Below are 19,527 nucleotides of genomic sequence, written 5' to 3'. Positions count from 1 at the left end.
TAAACTGCCCTCAATTTATCCATAAATATTCATATTGATGCACATTGGTTTGACAAAACAATGACTTTTGTAAACATCTTCCACATAATGTGTAAATTTCTATATATAAAAACACAGCAGTCGCATAGTTATCTGAAAGGATCCCATGACAAAGACTAAAAACTAAGCGCAGGTTAAAAATATGCCAATTGTTTTTTGTTACCATCATTCTGATGTTTTCATACACGGCTGCAAGTCAAACCCCATTTTTGCCACACAAGATGGACAGTGGAGTCCGAGGGGGAATGCAGAAAATGTAAACATTTACAACCACAAACACGGCTGTAGAATGTGGCTATTATGAAGTTAGGTGATAAATGACAGCAACTGTGTAATATTAAATGAGATGGGGGGGGGGGGGGGGGGGTGTTAAGAAAAAAGACGTAAGATTAAAAAAATGGTTAAATTAAGGTCCATTAACATCATGTCATTGGTTCTCACTAAAGCCTTCCTTCAATATTTTTGTTTTGCTTCATAGAACCAGAATTTTCAGCAGTTGTATTCCACGAGAGACGTTACTTATGGCAACCTGAACTTCACATGAGCTTAGAATGGCACTCGCTCATATCCTGTCAGAAGTTTTGTTATTTTCTGGTCACTTGTAAATCTACTGAAATCTAATTCACAGTTTAGCCTCTGCCTGAAAAGGAACCACCCACCAAACGGCGAATATACATTTTGGGTCCGTGTTTTTGCAACGGCAAAACCTTCCTGCTATTCACGTGCAGCAATCAAAAAGAAAATATACAGTGTATGAGAAGTCTGAGCTACTGGGCAACTTTGGACCAAATGCAACTTGCTTGGCAGCATGCTCTAAAACTAAGAGTTGGTAATCCTGTACCCTGTTGTTATCGTTACCGAGGTCCTTCAACGTGTAATAACGAAGGCATTAAAGTGTTTAATTTTCCATTGGTGGAGGAGCTCGTGCCACCTGAACTAAAAACGGCAACAAACAGTTGGCGTTTTCGTGGTTACTCCTCTGTTTTCTGCACCGCCCTTGTGCCCACGCACAAGATGTGAGGTTGCTCGAGGACAAACAAAGATGTAGACATTCCACAAAGGTCAAAAAGGGCGGGGGGAAGTTTGCCTCAGGGGATTTTCGGTCGGAATATAGTTTAGTAACACGCACACTTTCAAAACGCAACGCCCACCCGCCGCTGGCTATTAATGACGCCCGACGTGTAAGAAAGCGCGAATGTCTTATTGGTCACAGTAGTCACCGTTGGTCACCGCCGCATAGCCGCCTTGCTATCTCGGCTACCAGCTCATGAGAGAGGTGCGTCCTAGGGTCATGAAGTACACCTGGCTGGCACCTCCAGCCCGCACAGAGGCAAAGAAGACCTGTAGAGCAAAGACATCAGTTTGGATTTTGTCTGTCGAGTCCTCCTGAATTTGCGTAGACAAAGGACCGACCTTGTCATTTCTTTCACACAGGAACTTGAGTCTCTGCGCTCTTTTGTGCATAAATACGCCATCGAGATGCCCAGTCTCCACTGAGCGAATTTCAATGGCCTTTTCACCCCATCCCATGATCTGGTTCGACCTAATGTAGGCTTCGTACAAAGAGAAAAGAGAACTGTGTTAAGAATAATGAATAAAATAAAGAATTACCAGTTGAAAAAAAATGAAATCCTTTTAATTGCAAGTCATCTCAAAACTTTGCCAGTGATTGAATGTCACCAGAACATTTGCCTATTGGCTGTCATTGTTAAACCACTTACCCACTGAAGTTGGCATTTCCCCCCACTGCAGCACCACGTCCTTGGTGATGCGCCCGTAAGTATTAACGTAGACACCCTCGTCCTCGTAGCAGACGAGCAGCTCTATTCCGTCAGTGTTGGGCAGGATGATGATGGCGTGACACTGAATGCTAGTCTGGATCTAAAAAAGGTGAACGATAGACGATTTAGGGAGGGCAAGTCCAACAACTGAGCATGTCATTTACATGAGTGGGCAGGTAAATGTCGTAGACTGCGCCAGAGTCCACATCCACAGCATGGAAGCCTGAGCAGGAGCCATAGATGACCTTTAACCTCTGACCTTCCTCTACAGTCAAGTCCACCAGTAAAGGCTTATGCGCCAAGTCGCCAAAGGACTGAAAACAAACAAGGATTGTGTTATCGCTTGGGCATCAAATGACAAGAAGCAGCCCACATTCTCTGCCTGCTCACCTTGAAAGCCATGAACTTGTGGTACGGTTTAGGCGCCCAAGCATAAACCTCCACCGAGTTCTTTAAGGCCAGCACCAAGAATTTAATCCGCTCATATTTTACTGAAACATAGATATTTAGTTAAAATGAGGACACAAATCTTGGTCTCGTCGGCAAGGGGGGGTTCACGTACCGACGTTGTAGTGGACGCAGCCTTCCAGGTCTCCCACATTAACCCAACCTTGCTTTTTCTCTACCTCCGGGTCATTATGTAAAATCTTGTTCCGAAGCCATGATAGGTAATAAACTCTCAGCTTGTTCTTTTTGCCTGGGAATAGAACAAACCAGCCATCTTTCCTCAATAAAGATTTTTCATGTGACATCACCACACTTTTCCCCTACTAAGGTCTACATTTAGATGAGAACTTTACTTCATCCAGTATTAGGGAAATTTCTTGGTTGCAGTAGCAAGACAGACAAGACACACAAGACATTGTAGACCTAGGTAAAAAAAAACTGGAGCCACACACAGGAATGTAGCAATGTATAGACAGCTAAATTGGCTGAAGGCTCTTGTTGGGTTGTAGCAAAAATTGTGATGTCAGTTTAAATAATAATAAATAAATCTTTATGAGTTCAATGCTGGTACCTGAAATGGTAACTAAAACGTTAAGCCCCTCAAGGACATCCATCTGCTGGATACGGCGCCGGTTGATGAGCGGGTAGACCTTCCCTTGACCGCTTCGGTCCAGCAGCATCAGGCCGCTCTCCGTGCCCACCAGCAGGTTGACCCCTGGAGTTACAAGTGTAACGTTGGGGCTCTTGTCTCAGAGTGTATGATGAAATTAGTTACAAACACTTACCCCAGAGGGCTGCGCATAGGATTTCAGAGTTGAACCTCTTCTTGTATTTGCGGATCTCTGGTGTGTCACTTGGCGGGCGTGTGTTGACAGGATTGACATTGACCACAGAGCCTTTTCGGGACGGGTCAGACCTTAGCGGATCGGCCAGACGGATATCCCGACCGAAATCAGCTGTGGGCGGACAGTGCAAGATTTTTTCCCACTTCACACTATTCAACAATTGTGAACAAAAAGCATACCCTGCACTTTGACTATGTAATTTGCCTACTAAACAGCAGATGTATGACTTACCCATGTTGTTGAGGGAACTTCCACTGGAGGGGGAAATCTGGAGCAAGCGTGGGTCGATAAAGGGAGTAAAGGAGGAGGATGACTTGTGTTTGGACATAGAATTGCTCTCTGACTGGCTCTGTGCAAGAGGGCAAAAATAAGGACATGTTTGTACTCAACTGCAGCTTAAGGGAGGACTGCAATACAGTTAAGGTCATGGTGCTGCCGGGCTATCTTGTTATTTATTGAGGCCGATCTTCTCTATTAAACCTAACAAAGACCGGCATCTTTACTTTACTCTGTACTATTCTATTAACAATATTGAAGCAATTACTAAAAAAATGTGTTTGTTATTATTGAGGTTTATATTCCGATCTCATTTTAACTGTGAGTAAACTCAAAATGGGATATGCCAATACAGTCAGAAACTACAACCCTCAGCGCACAATGGTTTGTGTTTCCAAGAAAATATTTTTGTTGAGACACACCGGTATTACAAAACATGTAGCTGGAGTTAAATACAACCTTGAAGTTAGTAAATGCAGAAAAAGAAAAACAAACAGGAGCAGAAAAGATCAATTGAATGGTAGTATAATAATGGCTGTTGTGTAATGTTGACAGAAGAGGATCCTAAATCCATCACCAAGATGCATCTGAATTGAGGCAGTAGTAGCACCTACGAGTACAATGCAATGCAGAGACGCTTGCTTGTTAGTTGACCCCAAGCTCCAGTGGGGTTCACCCCATGCTATGAACGTGTTCTACCCCCAGGACGCAGCCATGTTAGTGGGAGGTGTCAGCTAAGCCAAGGAGCAAGAGGAGAGCCAGAGTGAAGCAGCACAATGGAGTCAGAGAAAGCACATCTGCCTGACCCAACAACCAGGAAGGTACTACAGGTGTTGTACAGGCTCACACTAGATATTTCATGTACTAAAAAAAAAAATAATTAAGAGCAAATACAGTGGAACCCCTAAGTTCAATGCACCGACCTTGTTGATGACCAACCTCCACACTTGCTGTATAAAACAATGACAATTGTAATAATATGGAGGTAATCCAAAGTAAGCCGACTCGTATTAAGAATCCAAGATTTGTCCAGCATGACTGAACTGATGAATGCATCATTATTTGACGTTCAAGTTAAAATAGAGGATAAATGCAGCACATATGACTTATGACAGTCAATGCAATTGTACATTTAATTTGTACTTGCATCTGCAACATGAATCAGCCTTCACATTAAGCCTCCTTCTTTCTACATTAAAGTTAATGCTAAAGTTGTGTTTCTATTTACTCAACTCATTGGCTGCTAGCTTCTCCTGAATGAATTGGATTGGACATCTGTTGTTGTCCGAGACGCCTTCTATTTTTACATGACAAGAAAATATTTTTGTCAATGGTATTGGTTGAACCAGAGCCGGAGTTGGACTTTCTATTCTCATAATTTCCTACGGAAAAAAATAGTGGGGCTGACCGGCCGGCTGAAAGTGATTCCATTTGCCTACAGAGGCTCTGCCGTAACCCAATCTTACTGCTTTTTGTACGTTGAGGTTAAAGGTTCCACTGTAGTTCAGTTTAGCTGCTAGGGGAAAAAAACAATTGTACCAATGCTGGGCTGGCAATCTAAGTGAATAGAAGCTAAATCAACTGGCTGCCTCGGTTTACGAGCCTGAACTCCCTGCAGACCATTCCCGCCATTGTCGGCCTCAGCCGAGGGAGGGCAACGTACCTCGACGACAACAAGCTTGTCCAGGGGATTCAATGGGGACATGGCCAGACTGGCATTGCTAGAAGGTGATGAGAAGGAGGAGGAAAGCATGGATGTGGAAGAGGAAGGGGAGTGATGGCTCTGCTGGATAAGGTCTGGTAGGTGGCGAATGTAGCCAGTGAAGCCATTTTTCTCTTGGAGGCTGTGGCTGGGGGTTTGGGGCTGGCCGTAAGAGGCAGCGGGTGGGGAAGAGGAGGAGAGATTGACCAACCGCTTAATGTCAGCGGTGCTCTGCAAGCAAGAACAGGCACACTTTTGGCTCTAGTGAACAGGAGTTAAGATGATGCACTCTGTAGTCTTGTGTTTTTAAGATCCTCTTCTTCCAACAACAAAAAAGCATGATAATACACTAATGTTCATTTCAAAGAAAATTGGGGTGCAACGCTGTACGATTGGACATGAAACCCCCACTGTGCCGGTGTTTTCTTTTGACTCGATAGTGTGCACAAAGGAGGTTCTATGCACTGTGCTACCTACCTGTCTGATGACCAGCGTGCCGTCCTTAGATGGTGTGGTGGCTTGACTACTTTCAGAGTCTTCAACAAGCATGGTTTTGGCAGACCCGCTCTCTCCATTGCTCAGCCTCCTGTGGAAGCCATGAGAAGACCTGATGGGCACAATCAAAATCATTTTAACATCAAACACGGACTATACAAAGTCAATACAAAGAAGAATAGTTTCTACCAACCCAGAACGGGAGTCCTCAGCTCCCGATGTAGACTCCTCTCCCGCCTCCTGGTCTACTTCCTCATCGTCCTCCTCATCAGTGGTGCCAGAATCTTCACTTGAGGAAGAGTAGTCGGTCACCTTGTGGGGAGGTCGCACATCATCCACTGCGCGAAGTTCCCTGGCGAGGGCTGTCAGGTCCTAAAGAGTAGTGAGTGAGAACATTTATGAGAGGCCACAGCAGGTGAATGAGCAGAAAATGTGAAATATTACAACACTTACTGCGGGTCGAGTAGGTCTGGCCAAGATCTTTTCATCCGTTTTTTTGTGAACATTCTCGGGGCGCTGGAGAGGTGATCCTTCAGATTTGGAAGATGCTTGGTAGGGTCAAAAGAGGAAATGAGATTACAAAAATGTTTGTTGGGTTTGAGAGTTGGCAAACAAATAGGAAATAGGCGAGGACACTGCCACAAAACTCACAGCGTGGCCGGAAGCGGTCCCCGGAACTGGCCTGGGAGCCGGAGTTGGAGGAGCCAGAGGAACTCCCGCTGCCAGGTCGAGGCTGCAGCTTCTCCACACGGTCCCAGAGGGGGCGCTGCTCCACATTGCTGCCCGAGAGAAGAGTGCTTTTAAATCACACACAATACCACTTCAAATTGTCACCATTTATTTGCTCAAACAACTTGTCCACTCACCCTGATGCGTTCCTCTGGCCAGCAGGCTGCAACGGCAGTGGAGATTCACGACGCGAGAGGACTGGCGATCGGGACGTTGTCCTTACGGGTACCTGGACGAGTTGTACAATATTTTTTCTCCTGTTAAACCGTCAAGTAAACGTTCACGTCTTTTTCTAGTCTTCTAAACCATTTTACATGTATTGTACCTTTAATGACAGACAGATATGAGTGAGGATACTTAAGGAAATGCACTAGGGGAAAAAGGTGGGCCTCTACAACTCCTTACCTTGGGTGGCACTTCATCACTGGGATGGGGCTGGTGGAGGGGAGGTTGGGGCTGGGGGTCAGTGCGTGCAGGTGATGGGTGGTGGGGATCCTGGGAGCGTAGGTGAAGTTGTGCAAAGCTAGTAGTAACACCACCAGGCTCACTGAAGGACTGGGAACGGGAGACCACGGGTGGAGGAGGAGGAGGAGAGGGAGCGGCGTTGTTGCTGCTCTTTAAAGCGGCAAGGTGGGACCACTGGACCTTTATGGAGTGAGGGTGGATGAGGAACAAAGTAAGAAATGAGGGAAGATGAGTGGGTTACATGCATGCAAAACAAAAAACAAAAAAAGGCGTATTCGCACAAGTCCATTGTTCGCTTGCTTTGGTCCGGACGAAATGTACTTTGGTCCAACATTTTTACTTACATACTCCTAAACAAACCGGATTTTCCACGCAAGTCCAAATAGGTGCGCGATTTCAGGTGTAGTCTAAAATGCGGTGCAGGCCTTTGAATACTGGTTACCTGAGGCTCCATGGGCCTTTGCATAGCAGAGGCCTCAGCTGAGCTGCTGCCGTTGGAGAAGGGTTCCGCAGAGCGAGGAGGCAGGGGAGGTTGCTTGGGAGGAGGGCCAGTCTGAGGAGAGCCCTGAATATTTTTACGATACCGCTCATCAGCCTGCGGATGAACAACGAGACAAACATTGACACCAGCCCGGGAAACGGGGAAACAAGGTCGAAAGTCCCAACACTTTTTCCACTGCCTACAGAGACAACCGACAAGTCATGCTTGAAGCTTCTCAGACATACAGGTAAAAATAGATTGTGTCAAAAATTGAATACTGAAAGGGGAGTAAAGATTGTTGTTAATACAAACGTGCCTCACTGGTCGACTGTTGCATGCTAATTTTGGCTTTGGCCATTTACATGCAGCTTCCCAATTCACATTGGCAGTGCAGCCATAACTCCTCATCATGAATTTGGAAAGGAACTTTGTATTGGCAGCGCAATCTCCGGCGCTGTGGTCAAGGTGGAAGAGTAAATACAAAGCGAGAAGATGGAAAAAGCAGGCGGCAGGGTAGCCAGAGTCAATGAGTGGGTTCACCTCTCTAATAGGCTGAGGAGGAGGAGGACTGAGCATCTTAGCATGTTCTCCCTTAGGAGGTGTCGTTTGGATGGGGGTCTCTGGACGAAGGGGACTGGTAGTACAGGAGGCCAGCCTGAGGCTGACAATCTCCTGGTCTTTTTTCAGAGTGCCCTGAACTTTAACACCTTCTGGGTTTATCTCCTGAGGCGCTCCAGAGTTTGCAGCGGCGTCTCTCAATACTGCTACGGCACTGTTGAGTACCACCGCTTGTGGCGTGAGTGTAAGGATTTTGTCTGGGGGCAGGGTGGTCTTCAGCAGTTTACTAGTGTCTGAGGGGAGTTTGGCCTCGTCACTCTGTTGCTGACGAGATGAACGCTGGAGTGACAGCAGCTGTTCTTGCTGCAGCTGCTTGTGAAGCCGCTCGGCCTTGCGCTGTTCCTCCAACTCACGCCATTTGAATTCCTAATACAAATTCAGGGGGGATTCAAGGCTGTCGCTTCACATTTGCGGCAAAAACAACTTCTACAGTCTAATTCCTTAACGCCAATGGCCCCAAACCCACCTGCCTCCCTCTAAAACATTAGAGAAAGACCTGCAGTCCGTTTAAATGACGAAATGTGACAAGACTAACAAAAAAGACACCACGCGTTTAAGGATAAGTGGTTGTGTGACTGACCAGTAACATGGCCTGTTCACGCAGGAGCTGCTCTTGTAGCATCTCCAGATGTCGCTGCTCTTCCTCTAGTTGACGCCGGATATACTCCTATCAAAGCATAGTACTGAAAGTTACAATTCATCATCATGTTTAACCTATTTGTTGTATATTAATTTGCAGCTCTTAATGCATGCTTTAGCATGATTCGAATGATACCAAGGTCCTAATTCTATTTTTTTAGACTTGTTTTATGTGCAGGATTACATACTTTTTTTTTTACTTTGGGATGAACTAAAATTTAAATCTAATCTTAAAATAATCAACATTGTAAATAAAAACATGATTTTCTGAAAACATGACTAGGTAAGTTACCTAATGGCAAAGAAAATCACATCCTAAATCAAGTTAAGAAAAGTGTAATTAAAAAAAAAGGGAAATAATAGTTGTTCATGGGGGGTCTCTTCCTTATTGGTTCAGCTCTTGGCCACCTAATTTACTGGACCTGCATTGTTAAAAGCTTATTGGCTTCTCAGTCATGAGGACTGCTTAAAGGAGCACTATCTAAGAGTTCCACATCAAATATTCATTAAATGGCTCTAACATATTTCAATAGATATTAAAGTATAAAGTACTTCACAAAGGGCTAAGCCAATATTTTCCCATTTTAAAAGTCAATTCTCAGCCAGTAGTTATTTGGATACTGCATTTACAACGGATGCCGCGCCCTCCACTGATCAGCCAATTAAGAAATGAATTCCACCCCATTTGTGTACACCGACCATAGAACATAGTTAAAAGCAAAATATCCATATGTGAAAACCCAGTTTTACAAAATACTAATTTCATTGACCCAAATTGCAGTAAATGAATTAACAAGACTTTGTGGTTGAGGCCTATATGCCTTAAAGTCACAAAGCAGACCTGTTCACGATCATTCCTCCTCTTCTCATCCTCAGCAGCACGTCGACGCTCCTCCTCCTCTTTGCGCCTGCGATCCATCTCTTCCATGCGCCGCTTTTCCTCTTGCTCCCGCCGACGCTGATCGCGCTCCTGCTGCCGTCTCATCTCACGCTCACGTCTCTGTTGCTTCAGTGTCGAGACAAAATATGAAATTTAGCTGTCAAGTAAACAATTGTTTGGGGTTTTTTTTTGTACCGATATAGGTTACACATTTAACTCATTCAGAGTTCGATTAGAGTTGTGTTTGATCTGCTAATAAATCCAACCTCCTCTAGGCGCCTCCGTTGCTCCTTCTGCTGCTCAATACGTTTCTGCCTCTCGGCCAACAGTTGTCGCTTGTATTCTTCCTGTTCGCGAAGCTGCTGCTCCTGTAGGAGTTGCTGGCGGCGAAGTGCTTCCGACCTCTCCTTGTTCTCCTGCTGCAGGCGGATGAAGTCGCGGCGCAGTGTCGACTCGCCCGGCACATTAACAATGGAACTACACCGTGACATATATTAACAGGTGTTAACTGACGGCACATAGGGAGGAATAGTGCTGCAATCGAACCTTGGTTCTCCCTCCTGCTCCGCTGGATCCTCTTCCTCTTCTTCGCTGCCACTATACTCATACTCAGTCTCATCTGTACATAGGATACATACAAAAAAGTCAGGACAAAAGTCACATAACAGTATGTTCTTTTCAGAATTGAGGAGACAGATGGACCTTTCTCGCCCCGCTTCTTTTTAGTGCGATCGATGTGGTCTTTCAGCTGAATTCGAACCTGTCTCTCGTTGGGCTGGTCACGAATGAAGGGATGTTTCAGCAGCTGTTCTGTTGGCGGTCGCTGCGTGTAGTTCTTAACCAGGCAGCTTTCAATGAAACTGAAAAACTTTTTGGACCTGCAGCATCCACCCAAAAAAAGTCCCAGAGAGCACAAGCGGAATTTAATTCATTTACAAAGATGCTCTAGTGACACCCCTCGCAATTCAAATTATGAAATGCCACTAAACTCACTGCTGACAGTGAGCAGGCGATCAAAACTAGACAAGTTGGCAAATACTACGCAATGCATGATGCGAGTAATTTATTAACAGCTATCAGTGTGTTGTTGCCTTGACAAAATGAGTCCAAACTCTGCAGATGAAGATGAAACCATCTGTATTCAAAAGGGGGTCAATGGTAGAGTAAATGTAATTTTGGTTCGGTTTCTGGAAGGGATCTGTTCAGTTCATTTTTGGATCAAAATTGAGACAGTACACCAATGTAGCGAACCGAACACACCAAACATACATCCTCATGAACCGTTACACCTTTAGTTTTCAGTCAAGAATACCTACGCAACTCACCATTTTTTGGATTTGAGTCTTGGGGGTGGGTTCCGTGGAATCAGGAAAAGTGCTCTCATGGGATGCATATCACAAAGAGCTGCAAGTAGGTACATCATAACACATCAGAGGCAATCCTACACTTTCACAAAGATGGTGACAAGAAGATAAGCCCTTACGTGGCGCTCCTTCAGCCATCTCAATTGCCGTGATGCCGCAAGACCATAGATCGCTCTGCAAAAAAAAAAATAAGAAAAAATGTCACCGCCTACCTCACCCTACGCAATCACCCACCACCACATGCATTTCTTACTCGGTAGTCGTATGTTGCGTCGGGATTCTCGTCGCAGGCGATGACTTCAGGAGCCATCCAATAGGGGGTACCAATAAAAGTGTTTCTCCTGCCCACGGTCCGATCGAGCTGGGCACTTACACCAAAGTCCACTAGGGGGATTTAGGATAGTTTGACTGATAAGTTTAGGGCTGCAGGGTCTGCTTTCAACAAACAGCGGAGGTTTTCTGCTCACCTAATTTGACTTCAGCATTCTCAGTCAACAGTACATTCTGGCCTTTGATGTCGCGGTGGATGACGTGATGGGCATGTAGGTGAGCCAGACCCTGCCAATGACAGACAGCACATGAACTCGCCATCGAAAACATCAGCAGAGCTCCCGACCTCCGTCAACCCCAGTTCAGGAGTACTCTTGTCTCATTTCCCCAAGTGAATGCAATTCCCGCAAAATCAATATAAAATTTAATCAAACTGTTATTATCATTTTTTTACATAAAATGAGCTATTGTGTTTTGGAAAACTATTGAAAAAGTACAGCATAATGAAAATAAGTTTCGTCTTTGTGTTTGGGTCCTTCCATGTGCGTTTTACAGTCACTAATTCCACCATGTGTCATGCTGAAGTCCAACTTGCATGTTGTGCAAACGTCAGTCCATTTGGAGACAGCTTCAACATGGGATATTTCATCAATTAAGAAACACTATACTTCTGTGAGTGTTTGGGCTTCTTATTAGAAGTTTCATACAAATTACCCTCCATTTTGTGCTTATTCTGAGCAGGCATATTGATAAGTGCTGTTTATTTCTACTTCCTTAAGAACAGTTGTCCCCAAACTATTCTAGAAAGGGCCACAGTGGGTGCTGGATTTTGTTCCAACCTGTAAGGGGAAACCTTTCCACCAATCTGGTATTCTAGATGTGCAATCGGTGGATTGGAGTCAGGTGCTTCTGTTTTCAGCAGACAGGTGCTTCTTTTTTCAGCAGAAACCTCATTGGTTAAATCATTTGTGTTGGATCGGTTGAAACAAAAACCAGCACACACAACAGCCCTCGAGGACCGGTTTGGAGACCTCTGCTATAGAACAACCCAGGAATGATAGGATTTGTTTCAAAACAAAAGACTGGTGGTTTAGGCAGCCTTAATAATACTTACTTTCCTTATGAATCATTTGTCAGAACTTGCAACACAGATGACTCACAATGCACTCGTGTTACCGAATTTCCGGTTTACAGTGCAGTTGAATCAAGATGCTGGAAGCCGTAGCAGTGGTGTGAATTTTGTGGTATTTCAATTGGAAATTTGGTACTTTTGAGAAATGGTTGCTTAAAAAAAAGTGATAATTTCTTTGGATTTTTTTTAGAGAGGCTGTCTGGGATCCCGGATTTTGCATTGCATTTGCAGGTAAACCCCGGAAATTCCGGGGTAGTTGGCAGCTCTGCATCTATCACCTAATCAACAATTTACTTGTACAACACAAAGATACCGTTTGCGTGTCATATACCAAACTAACCAACCTTTATTTAAACTTAAATACAATATGTTGCAGAAAAGGCTTGATAGATGAGATGAATAAGAGTACTTACTCTGAGGATTTCCCTTGAGATGTAGGCAATCCAGTCTTCCTTCAGCTGGTTTCCCTTTGTATTTTTTACTAGGTCTGTAATGGAACCAGCTCCACAGAACTCCATCACCAACTAAACAAAAAAATGTTTTAAAAAAAAAGTTAACCATAATGAGTTGATAAACCCTATATGATGGTCTGTCATCTAAAGATGGAATATAATGTGGATAAATATTATTTTCAATTTTGTGTTACACCTGAGGCCAGATGTCAGGAATCTTTTGACAGAGAGAGCCATAACAAATTCATATTTTCAAATGTTATATCTTCAGGAGCCATATCCACAATTTAAAAGTAAAATCACATGAAAATGAGCTTTTTTTCTCATTTCACCACTTTTAAACTACAAATAGCCTCTAAGTTATTTTGGCAACATTGTTATGCTAATGCTAATCAATGAGTATCAATGGGAGCACGCATGCAGAGGAGTCTAATGAAAAGAAAATTATAATTAAACCAGCACTTGAGCTCATGTCTATGTGACACTCCTATTGGTGCTTTGGGACTCAGCTCTCTCAGAAGCGGTTACCATAAATTACCTCAGAGTATGTAATGCAGAGCCATATGCACCCATCAAAAGCCATAGGTCCCCCCCCCCCCCCCCCCCCCCGTTATAATTTGCCTAAGCCTAAATGACTTACCCAAAGCTGGTCATCATGTCCTGGTGGACTCTTTTTAATAAAAGCACCGTAATAGGTGGCAATATTTCTGTGGTGGGAGTACTTCTTCAGCATGTTAATCTCCAGTTTAATTTCTTCCTCTTCATCCTACACACAAACAAACATTCAATTTAGGTAGACAGAGAGTAAATGACTGTATGAAACAGCTAACAATTGTTTTCCCCTGAAATTGGCACAAATTCAGGATGAGTAATCTGGGTATAAAAGATCGTATTTATTTACCCTAAAATCAGGAAACATTATTTCATTCTTAAACTTTTTATTATTATTATTACTACTACATGTCATCACAGTATGAGCACTGCATTAATTAGACAAACTTGTTGTTACGATTCATGCATAAGATGGGTGGAAATGGAAGTGCGTCCTGGTTCAAATGTCCAATGTTTTTAGTGGGATTGCATCGCATATCTAAATGAATTTGTTGTGGTAGTTTTGAAACTGGTCGCAGTGTGACGTCACAAGGTGTCTCCTTTGCAAGTTTCTTTGTTCGTCCTCCACGCCTATTAATATCCTTTTCTTTAATTATAGAAGACCGTGAGAAATCTTTTAATTACAGAAGACCGTGAGAAATCTCTATGTAAATAAAGCTAAAACTAGGGCATCATAACAAGGACTAATCATCAAATGTATAAAGTATTCTACTTCGGAAACTAGCTTGCCAACTCCATTCTGTTGCAAATTACCCATAAGACATCCATACAAGTCCATGATTTATGTTTCTTAAGTTCTTAATGCTGAACAAATGTAATAAGCCCAAAGAATCAGGTTTTACCTCTGTGACATCCATGACCTTGATGGCGGCCAGCTGTCCGGTCTTGACATGTCTTCCCTGTGAAAAAAAATGGCATACAGTGTCATAAATCTTACAAAATTTACCAAACCCTCAACTATAAAATAGTATGTCATACACAACCATTCAAACTGACAAACACAAAATTGCCCAGTGTTTGATTTTCATTCCAAAAATAAACACACAAGCTTGGAGGTAGGAAAAATGGATGAGAGGGACACTTCCATCATGAAACCACGCCTCAGTGATCCCAGGAGAAGCTGCTAGCATAATGAGATTGCCATCTTGGCTAACATACAAAGCAAAAGCTGCTGGTACCAATTGGCACTAGAATTCAAAAACACTCATCAAAATTGATGCCTTTTTTTACCCTGTGCCTCAGTAACAACTTTGCAGGAAATTCAAAAGTGGCTCAACACCATCATTCAACTTGCCTTAGGATTGGTATTGGTTAACACAAGCAGGGAGTAAATGCACTTTTTTCCCTAATAGATCAGCCATGTGCATGTGACCTTCCTTGGAACCGAGAGCTTTGAGACGAGATGCAAAGCCACAACAATGTGTCTCTTAGTTGCATTATGTGATGCAAATTGCTTGAAGTTAAGAAAGTCTCTATTAAAGTTATATTACTGAGCCAACAGAAAGTGTGGAACAGCAGAGTATCGTGTGTCGCATCGCATCAAACCCTTCGTCGGCGCTGACCAGCATTCACCCGAGCCTATCCCCGTGACCTGCACTGAACTTTCTATGTAATCAGGTCCCACAATACTTCAGTCCTCATTCATTCTAAACGTAGCATTAGCACAACACAGGACTCGTTTAAACATACTTCTTATTAGGGCAACCGTCTTTAAACAAATCTTATTGGCAGGTAATGCATGCATGAGTGAATCCTATCTATCAATTCTAAATTTGTGTTAACAACAACACAACCGCATAGACAAAAGAAGACAAGGCAGAAAATGTGATTTTTTTTCTCTATAGGTTCAGCAATGCAGATAATGCCATGGGTCTTGTGACACCCCTTGGGTTGAGGGTCACCAGGGGAGGAGATGACCCAAAAAGAGATGTGTAAGCTTGATAGGCTGAGAAAATAATGCATGTTTTGCATGTTAGTGTTCTGCATTCCCATTAATAGCATGTCATGGAAATAGGACAAAAACGCCTGCAGTAAGATTATCCACAGTCATGCATCACTGTCTTAATTCTTCCATCCAGAGTCAGGGAACCTGAGATAGTGGACTATGCCAGCTGTTTTACACTAGTTGATAGTGAGAAGAAAAATAAGGAAGCTAAGGAGTATCTTGGAGGGGAACATGTCTCACTGTTACTTTACTTCAAGATCATTTTCTAGTTCTGAGCATGTTCCTCCACCAGGGTATAATTGAAACAAAACATTTTCCATCATATGTAACATTTCCTCTGAATAAAAAATATAAACAACAGAGATTAGATTCAAGCAATTCTAGTCTTCATTAACGGCAATGAACGGGAAATGTAAACATTTCATTGTTGCCAAATGTGGAGGAAAAAAAAGCGGTTTGTTGACTTTGAGAAAAGGAGAAAGTCTTGTTAAGGCAGAACCGCCCACACTCCTGAGGGGAGTGGGGGGTGCTCTTCTGCCACTTGAGCTCCTGCGCCGAAAAGCACACCCCATCACTGGTCACATGACCAAACAACTATTAGCGAGCATTAAATATTGTATACACTACAATCTTATTAGGTGCCTTTTCAATTCTAGTACAATACATAAAGACCTAAATATTAATGAATATTTTTTTCATTCTTTAGGACCTACGATTAGTTTAAAAACTGTTTTTGTGAATGTTTGAGATTATATGGCAAAAGAATCTGAAACAATTATTCTGTAGTGGGTCATCCTGCCCAAATTCCCCACCCTAAGCAGTCCAATAACAAACAAGTGGATAAATTGCCTTAATACTATACTGTAACTCAACAGCGCCCCATGCATCCACTCAAACGGCCGTTGCCTCGATATCTTGGGCAAACCGCTATTGCCATTTGGACCAGTTATGGTTGGGCATGCCAAATCACCAATCTCTAGATTTTCAGCACTATAAAGGGGTGGATCAGATCAAGTATTTTCTCTGCTCACTGGAGGGTCTATTCATTTTAAATGACATTTACAAAGAAATACGTAGTTTAAGCCCCCGAAGTCATTTGGGTTCCTGGTGTCTTATCAGGTAGAGGAGCAATCTAGCTAGCTAGCTAGAACCACAACTTCACCTTGCAAGAGTGTTTTACATTCCCATCACAAATATAATTCTCATTTGCACTCATTATGGTTGACTTTCCAGTAGTCACTGCTGCCTCTATGTGAATATACCAATATATTGTATACATATGACTCATCTCATACGCTGCCACTGGTATGTATGTCCCATCCATTTTAATTGGGATGATCATTGTCAGTTAACAGATATAATACATCAGCATTATTTTCTAATTATAAACTCAGATCTGTAGTACTATAACTTTAGCCAAATTGCTCTTGCGTGCATATCGTTATTGTTGATGGAACAAACATATATTCATGTCTCGCGTCTTCATAACAGTCAGTACATTTCTACAAGAGAAACATGACACCAGCCATTGAACTGCCAGTGAGTAAGATTCCTTCACTCAACTGGACTTTGCTCCGATGAGAGTAAAAAATAAAAATGAGTCAGCAATGAGAGCACTCTTTCGTCATTCATGCATTCTCATCTACTTTTTTCAGACAGGTGGGTGATGTCAGACTGTCTGATTCACTCTGTGAATTGAAGCTCGCGTTAGATAACAGCACCAATTCGGGATCCGACTACTGGCTCCTAGACAAAAGCGATGTGTGATGTTTCTACATCGGCAAGGTTTCATTTGCAAACATAAGACGTCGAGCTCTCACGGAAGAGCCCAATGGTGTAAAAATGGAGGAAAACAAGCCATTGGTAATCATCTGTCTCCTGTAGGACAGCGAACGCACTGCGCCTCCAACCAACCTTGTATACTTGTCCGTAGGTGCCATTTCCAACCACCTCCACCAATTCAAATATCCCAGCCGGGTCCTGAAAGAGAAAAGACGGAAAGAATATTACTAATCCGAATAAATGTCGGCTATTCCGAGGAGCATTGTGCGCGATGAGCCAGCTGTTGCGCCCTGCTTAAGCCTCATGTGCCAAATACATGTGGAACAAAGGAAAAGCACACAGAGGCAACACCTCGCGGCAGATCGGCGCTCGTTTTCGCCGCTTCTCCCGAGACAAGGAGACTGAGAAGGCCGATTTCGTTAGTCACAACACCCATGTCGATCTTTGTTGAATACAAGCTAAGAAAACTGTGGAAAAACACACAGTCTCGAGTCGGAAGCACCCACCCGCAGTGAAGCCAAGTCGATGTCTACTAGACTTTTAGCTGGGGAGTCGTTCGCCATCTTTCACCCAAAAAAGGCCGCGTTTCCCTTTTCGCCGACTAAAGTGCCCACTTGTGTCTCATCAGCAAGGACTTTTGTGGATTAAAAAATGGGGGGGCGAGACGTATTCCGCTCTTGGGGTCCGCTTTCGGCAGTGACCGCTGGGCTCTGATTACTCCATGTTGAGGTGGCAGCAGCGGACTCCCTGTTGGCCGCCCTCGCCGGAGCCGCTGCCCTCAAGCAGGGTTACTTACTTCCGCTAGCAAATTTTCAACGTAAAAGCCGCTCGTTTGTGAAGCGAGGTTTCAATTCATAGCAATCCGGCTTCCCGTTATAAAAAATGTTCACACTTCCACAATTCACCATTCTTGTTTAAATATCCAATAAAAGAGTTTAATTCCAAGTTTTTAACAAGCCGCTACTTCCAACGTTCCTTGAAATGTGTTACACTGAAAATATATGGAGCCTGTTTCCGTTTATTTGTTCTTGCCCATGTCGCTTGTCGCAATTTAGATCCCCGGAACAGTCAATTCATATTTGGGCCTCTGCACGTCTTTCATGGAGAAAAAAAAACATTTTCATCCTACTATTTAAAAAATGCAAACTTAAGAGCGAAGCCGAACTACAACTCGGCCACAAAAAATGTCCAAACCGAGCACAAGCGTGTCTTCATTCGAACGAAAGACTTCATTGTTAATGTTGGGTGTGGCAAGTGAGGCGACTCAGAAGTGATGCTCAATGTGCATGCCAAGCACCATATTTGTTCAAATGGGGGTCGAAATGAACATACTAATTACATGCAATCATTTGTAGATCTTCACATGACTACAGAAAATAGGTGACAGGACAGCTTGACACTTGTAAACAATCACATAAGTATTAAATCCAATCCCATTTATGGTCAATCTTTAAAAATACAATGTAAGAGTTTCGGTACAGAAATATAAATAGTTATGGACTATATCCTGATTTCTATGTAGGCCCAGGTATGATTTACAGAAAGTAAAATCCCAGCATTGTGTCCGAGTTCTAACTAACACTATTTTAAAACCTTGACCCTGGTTTGAAATCAGATTTTGGAATACGAATCTAAATTTGAAATCCTAGTTGAAAACCATAATCTTATCTTGAAATCCTTTTCTGGGACTCCAAACAAACTAAAAAAACTTAATTTCAACCTATAAACTATCTTGAAACATAACCCTAATTCAAAATAATTTTGAGATCTTGACATGTGTATTTGACTCTTTAACCAAGAGTTAAAGCTTAATTTCAAATCCTAACCCGGGTATTAAAAACAGTCTTGGAAGGATAAGACTAAATTGAAACTCCAATACTTCTAAATCTTAACAGGGGTTTTAAAAACAAAATTGGAAAACAAACATTTTTAACTCTTGTTTTTGAATAGTATACATTTTATTTGGGTCCATTGCCATTCAAATGCTAAAGTGTACTATAGATAATATAAAATATTAATCACTCTAGAAAAAAATATGTGCGTCTGGATTATATCTCAATTTCTATGTAGGCGATTGGATGATTAAAAAAACTGGAAAAAAACCCAAGATGAACCATAAAATATTTGCACTATGTCTGAGTTCAAGCTACTGTCACAATATGCAACATTCATTCATTTTCCATGCCATCTATCTCCACGAATGGCCCAAAGGTGCTGGAGCCTACCCCAACTAACCAAGGCCAGCAGACTGGGTACACCCAAAGGGCACAATGATACAAACCACCATTCACACACACATAGCAAAACCTTGCAGGCATGGGGAAATTATGCAAACTGCAAAAAGAAAGCTGGAGCCTGAGAAAGAACTCTTGATCTTATAACTAACTGTGAGGCAAACAGTCAAACCACTTGTCCACCATGCCATCCTCAAACAGTAAATCCATTGAATATTAAGTTTAGGAATACGTACTACCAGAGGGGTAGAAGCCCTACCTTACCTCTACTATGGTGCTTGAATCAGCACAATGAAATCATAATATTACTCATAGATGTATACACCCCTGCTGGCCATT

The 19,527-nt window shown here is 42.9% G+C and overlaps 1 protein-coding gene across 6 annotated transcripts; it reads right to left on the bottom strand.

Moving 5' to 3' along the window:
* Positions 1 to 17,751, bottom strand: LOC144212152 (mitogen-activated protein kinase kinase kinase kinase 4-like). 6 transcript variants are annotated; one of them, XM_077740237.1, is made up of 32 exons: positions 17,461 to 17,751; positions 17,087 to 17,152; positions 14,070 to 14,126; positions 13,256 to 13,381; positions 12,577 to 12,687; positions 11,229 to 11,319; positions 11,015 to 11,145; positions 10,881 to 10,935; positions 10,723 to 10,801; positions 10,100 to 10,275; positions 9,944 to 10,016; positions 9,664 to 9,874; positions 9,359 to 9,523; positions 8,459 to 8,545; positions 7,801 to 8,244; positions 7,222 to 7,374; positions 6,720 to 6,959; positions 6,452 to 6,543; positions 6,237 to 6,364; positions 6,039 to 6,133; positions 5,779 to 5,957; positions 5,568 to 5,697; positions 5,052 to 5,321; positions 3,344 to 3,461; positions 3,053 to 3,223; positions 2,839 to 2,982; positions 2,383 to 2,517; positions 2,211 to 2,311; positions 1,985 to 2,134; positions 1,761 to 1,920; positions 1,453 to 1,592; positions 1 to 1,380 (listed from the first exon to the last, which is right to left on the bottom strand). In XM_077740237.1, exons 1-32 carry the CDS (start codon positions 17,515 to 17,517, stop codon positions 1,297 to 1,299), a joined length of 4,419 nt encoding a protein of 1,472 aa, XP_077596363.1. In that variant the 5' UTR covers positions 17,518 to 17,751; the 3' UTR covers positions 1 to 1,296. The 6 variants fall into 6 exon arrangements, with proteins under 6 accessions (XP_077596363.1, XP_077596279.1, XP_077596028.1 ...); XM_077740153.1 differs by having other exon boundaries at positions 1 to 1,592; XM_077739902.1 differs by lacking the exon at positions 7,801 to 8,244 and having other exon boundaries at positions 17,461 to 17,750.
* Positions 17,752 to 19,527: the final 1,776 nt, after the last annotated feature.

The sequence above is a fragment of the Stigmatopora nigra genome, chromosome 1 (genome assembly GCF_051989575.1).
Source record: "Stigmatopora nigra isolate UIUO_SnigA chromosome 1, RoL_Snig_1.1, whole genome shotgun sequence".
In the NCBI taxonomy this organism is placed as follows: Eukaryota; Metazoa; Chordata; class Actinopteri; order Syngnathiformes; family Syngnathidae; genus Stigmatopora; species Stigmatopora nigra.
The sequence above is the reverse complement of the archived record's forward strand: the minus strand, read 5'-3'. Positions and strand labels throughout refer to the sequence as shown.

Coding starts and splice junctions, on each gene's coding strand:
- LOC144212152 (XM_077740153.1), bottom strand. CDS start 17,517: ATGGCGAACGACTCCCCAGCTAAAAGTCTAGTAGACATCGACTTGGCT. Junction 11,320..12,576: donor TCTCAAGGGAAATCCTCAGA/GTAAGTACTCTT, acceptor TGTCATTGGCAG/GGTCTGGCTCACCTACATGC. Junction 7,375..7,800: donor CTCCTCAGCCTATTAGAGAG/GTGAACCCACTC, acceptor GTTCATCCGCAG/GCTGATGAGCGGTATCGTAA.